The 5,513-nt window shown below is 35.7% G+C and overlaps 1 protein-coding gene across 2 annotated transcripts in view; it reads left to right on the top strand.

Moving 5' to 3' along the window:
- Positions 1-5,513, top strand: part of LOC106461849 (ecdysone-induced protein 74EF-like) — a 48,454-nt gene that overhangs the window by 22,094 nt on the left and 20,847 nt on the right. For both annotated transcript variants that reach the window (XM_013921709.2, XM_022388925.1), the window contains exon 2: positions 3,631-3,831. In XM_013921709.2, the coding sequence (XP_013777163.1) occupies positions 3,631-3,831 (201 nt within the window). The remainder of the gene's footprint in view (positions 1-3,630; positions 3,832-5,513) is intronic.

Genomic DNA, 5,513 nt, shown 5'->3' with positions numbered 1-5,513 from the left:
TTAGGGACGGCTAGCGCAGATAGCCCTCGTGTAGCTTTGCGCGAAATTCCAAAACAAACAAACAAAGAACTTCTTTCAGTGTTTGCATTTTTAGTAATACTTTTTGCAAAATTAACTGACCCAGTAAATAGTGATATCAAAAAACTAAAAAAAAGATCTTTCATAAGTAATTTCCTTCCTTCTAGTTATATATATATGCTGGTAAATGTTTGTTACAGCAATAGACAAACAAAAAAAAGCAAATAGCCAAGAAACCTGAATACAAGTCAGCCTTGACTGCGTACATAGAACTCATGACGTACTTGTTATTTGTGAAATTGCGCATTCCATCCATTCTCCTCTCTCTCTCCGCTCTTCTGTTGAACGACCTGTATCTGGGTCAGGGACAGCCAACTGTGTGTGTTTCATTGGTGGGTAACGTGGAGAGGTAAGTGTTACCCGGAAAAAAAAAACTGAAATACTTTTTGGCTGGTGAGAATTCGAAGAACTTGTATTTACAGCAGAAACGTTTTTTTTTGGGGGGGGGGATGTTTGTTGTTGGGTAAAAAGCTAAATGTGATACATGTTCTTTGTTCACCGCAGGGATCGAAGCCCATATTTTATCGTTAAGTGTCCTGAAACTGCTGAGCCACCGGGGGACCTTTGTTAAAGAACAAAAACAACTAAAGAGACGATAGACACCGTATCGCAGTTATCATTTTGGGTATTTTCTTGTCGACTTCTAATCTCCACCTTGTAGATTCGTTCTTTGCTGTACGCCCACCAGTGGCACAGCGGTATGTCTGGCGGACTTACACGCTAGGTAACCGGGTTTCGACTACCCGTGGGTGGGTAGAGCACAGATACGCCTATTGTGTAGTCTTTGTGACTTTAATTAACAAAAAAAAATTGTTGTAATTCCAGCAGTATTTTGGTAAGGTTAAACCTACATATCTAGTTTACACTATTATCTGTCCTAAAAAGTTTGGTACACTATGCCATGTAGTCGAGCAGTTCTTACAAGTGACTTGACCAAAAAGAGCGACAATTACGAGTGAACAAAAATGCCTAGGAATATCTTAATGTTTCTATGTTATTGACATTTACACTTTTGAAGTTAATATTGCAGCCTTACCTTAGTACATGGAATTAGGACTAACCTGATTCTCTTAAGTTGGTCGAATTTCATGAAACGTTATGGGGATTGCGACGATAAGTATAAATCTAATACGGGGGAGCCCAAATGATGACTTTGTTTATTCAAATTAGATTTTAGTTTTCTTATATGTTGATTTATGGCATTATGCATTTCTTAACGGTTTCTTGCATAAAATTGGCTATCACTAATTTAGGAGTTATTTTTTTTAGTTCTAATTTTTATTGCTAGCTTACTCTGAGCAAAATTTATTAATAATTACACTGGGCTATATACCAAAATTATAAGAAACAGCAATGTGATAAAACAAAAACAGATCAGAGGAAAATAATTTACTTCTTCTGTATCTGTATATGCTAACGATATTAAACACTGTGAAGGTTTCCTTTACACAAGTATTATAATAAAAAACAATTCGCCTGAGTCCGCAGTGTCAGGGGCCGAGCTCAGCCTAGTGATTAGCGTGTGCTGCCCTTTAGGTTCAGTGATTCACTTCCCGTTATTAACACATTAAAAAAAAAGCGCTCTGCACTTTCGGGCCCTAGATGCGTTACAAGTGTGCCGATGAAATCCCACAAATCAGTTTGAAAACAGTAGCCCAAGAGTTGGTAGTGGGGTGGTGTTGATTAGGTGCCTTCTAGCTTAGTCTATCACCCCAAATTTGTAACTTTGTGCAAAATTATAGATATTGTAAAAGTGGGACTTGGGATAAATATTTATACAGTAGCCGACACATTGATTCTTGCCCTACAACCAACCTACTTTCTGAACGCAATAGAAACATGACCTTCGTATGGCTGAATGGAGTGTTGCCAAAATACAAGTTCATAGACCCAAGATTCCGTGTGGTTTGCCTTGCGAAACCATGCTGCTTTTGCTATTTTCCGACTCTAAATATTAAATATGACCTTCTTTAGGATATTAAAGCATTTTAATCTCAGTGTATTGTATTAGTAGTTGTTGAAATGTGTACTTTGTGTTAATTTTATTATCTCTGTAATTCGCGACTTATTATTCGCAACTGGAAAAAGAGACCAATTATGAAACACCTGTGATTGTTGAGGGGATGTTAGATACGCGACATACCTGTTTCTTTCAGCAAGGTGGTTAAAGCTATGCGGGGAAACCTGTTACTTCTTGTTATACATATGTTACGTCATTTGTTTACGTTTAGTAATTTGATTGTTCAGTTTTATTTCCGTCAGATTGCTTTCTATTATCAATAATGATGGTACACGCATTCAGTTTAAATCGGCAAATTATCAAATGATCACGCTGTTCTTGAAAAGTTACAGAATATAGTCACTGGTTATAAAATCGTGTACAGTGAAGTTTGAAAATCATGAACTAAGACTAAAAGATAAGGATCTGGTATTCAAGACAGTTGTTGATCCTTTTGTATCACACCCAACAAGTTTCTTAAACCCTTTTCCTCAAAGAATCATATTTTTTTTAATAAATGTAAAATAAAGTGATTGTAGCTACTGTCAACCGTTCTCTAGTTATCGTGTGGGTAGACAAACACAGCATTGATTAATTTACATTCTCACGTCACCGTGGCTACTAACACATCATGAAACCGGTTTCATTTGATGTTTGTGTAAAACACATATTTGATAAATGGAAAAGATGCTATTAAGATACTATATTGTAAATAGTAAAACAGTTGTGGCAACAAACCCGTAAAGTGATGAAGAAAATGCTAATGCAGCTACCGGTATTTGTACATTTTGTATTCTATTTAATCTTTACAAGGTATAATTTTAAAGACCAATCGATCGTTTATAAATATTGAACGGCATTTCTATTATTTGTGTGTTTATAAAGTGACTAGAGAATTTTTGACTTATTTAAGTGCATAAAAATATTGTTTAACGCGATATTTGCCTCCCAGTGGGACAGCGGCATGTCTGCGGACTTAAAACGCTAGAAACCGGGTTTCGATACCCGTGTTGGGCAGAGCACAGACAGCCCGTTATGTAGCTTTGTGCTTTACTTCCAACAACACGATCTTTTTTCAAGGTTCGTAGTTTGCGATCTGTGGTACACACCGTAGATAAATTTGCTGTATGAAAAAATTAAGTGTGCATAATCTGAATTTTTTTTCTTTTACTTTGCTATCAGTTGGAAGTCAAAGTTTATTCTCCAAACTGCGTTACTAATGTGAATGTTCACAATCTTTTACGTTGTTCTGTAAATAACTAACGTAGTAGAAAAGATGTGATCTCGAAAAGTACGGAATGGTCCCACGAATGTCATTTACTATTCCATCGACACACCTAGCTGCATACTATAAACGTAAAGCTAGCATTTTGCTGCATTTATTTAGAACTTCATTAACATTTAGGAGAGTTAAAAAAGAGCCATGAATTTGAACACAACCAAAGAACTTTTGCTGCCACTTATAATAAAATTTTGAAAAATGTACAAAATATATAAATATCTTCGTTCAATGGTGATAATTCTATAATGCAGTTTATTTCATTTACATCCAGTGAACGGAAGCAACAATAACCAGTTGGACTCCAGGGAGAGTCGAGACTTATCCACAGAAGAGATTCTTCCTTCTCAGACTCCAAGTCCGGGATTAGACACAAAACCTCTGCTTCAGAATATCCTCCAACAAGGTGCTCAACAACTGCCTTTTTCTGTGTTCTACAACCAACAGTCCCTAGTGACGTGCAGTAGTACCACAGGTGAGCAATCCAGTGTTGTTGTCTCTTACTGGTTTCTGAGATCATTAGTACAGCTTGGCCTAAATATATGTACATCACATACGCATACAAGAAATACAATCGTGGAAATTATACATGTTGCTCCTTTGCTATTACGAAGCATATAATACATTCTGTAAGATGAATATGTATCATTTCCTAATTCCCCCATTTCTTTACTATTCTATTATGTAACAACTGTAATTAATAAAAACCAAGAATAAAGCAGTAGTAGTAATCCTTTTCTTCTGCACCATCTACTGTGTGTGTCAAATTACCATGCTTATTGAACTCATGTAAACATGCAATTTTTCAGTTGTTTTCATTTTGTTTAAGCTCCTTGCAGTACTTAATACTAATTTCACTTGCCTTCAGTAGACATAGTGACACATTTTCATGGATCTTATCTCTCAGTCGAAACTTTCCCTGAAAGGCGTAAGTAGAGCATTTCATTGTGCAGGAACTGCGCATGGGTGTTTTCAGATAACTTGGATTCTGGTGTGCTTAGAATGTTTATTTCATTTAAAATCTGTGATATGTATAAGAGTACTAAAAAACTCATTTGCATTGAGCTTCACGCTTTTGTTAATTTGGTGGCTTTAAATATGTAAAAGGGAAAGAAAGCTCAACGGATCATGTAGGATTATCTCATCAATGTGGATTTCTACTGAGTGTGATATTCTCAGTTTAAGGCGAAAACAATTCATTGAAAAAGTATTTGTGAAACTGAATGTAGTTTTACTTATTAAGGCAAGAGACTTACCATAAACAGCTGAGATGTTTATGTTTAAAGAAATAATTTTGTTTTATTTTAATGCAGGAATACAGTACCTGGTAGTAATGGAACTTTAGATTAGGTATCACTTGAGCGACAGGAAAAATTCAGCAGGGTTATGAACATGAAACCGATAAGACTTGATGCTTATGTTGTCTTCAGCCCCTCTCCCTTTCCACCTTGTATAATATGTAGTTCCCCTCAATCTAGCCAGAATGAGATATTATTATTTTTTTATGTATGTATTGCTGTACCACCGAAAACAATGCATTGAAGTTCCCTGCTTGGCAGGATAACTCGCTTCCTGCCCCTCACCCTTTTTCTTTCAGCAAGCTTTAATTAATTGTTAGCATATGAAACAGAGTGAAATAGGGTTACTGGGAATAAAAGTGAGTAAAATGTCACCACTGTTTTGAAAATTTTGAGATTAAAACATCTTACGTAGGTTTTACCACAATCTTCCCTTTAAATGCATGGGAATGTAAATAAATCTTCTCAAACCCTAATTGGTTTCTCGAGAACATGTATAATCTTGTAAAGGTTTGTACATTCCTCCCGAGAAAAAAATTAGGTTAAAAGAACGAGGTCCTTTATATGAATATTTCCAACTGCATACGAACTACAACAAAATATGTTATTTTTCTATGGAAACAGAAACTCTGCTGTTCGAACTTTTTAAATGACCCAATTCTGTCGTGACAACAGATTAAGCCCCAAAACATATTTTAATTCCTTTCATTATTATTCTTTGTTTTTATTTTTTGTTTTTATTAAATTGGTGACTTCATTTTTATTTGTATAGTTTCTGTTTGTTTGTTTGTTTTGTAATTTCGCGCAAAGCTACACGAGGGCTATCTGCGCTAGCCGTCCCTAATTAGCAGTGTAAGAC

Source organism: Limulus polyphemus, unplaced genomic scaffold, assembly GCF_000517525.1.
Source record: "Limulus polyphemus unplaced genomic scaffold, Limulus_polyphemus-2.1.2 Scaffold1044, whole genome shotgun sequence".
Classification (NCBI taxonomy): Eukaryota; Metazoa; Arthropoda; class Merostomata; order Xiphosura; family Limulidae; genus Limulus; species Limulus polyphemus.
This window is presented reverse-complemented; position numbering and strand designations above follow the sequence as displayed.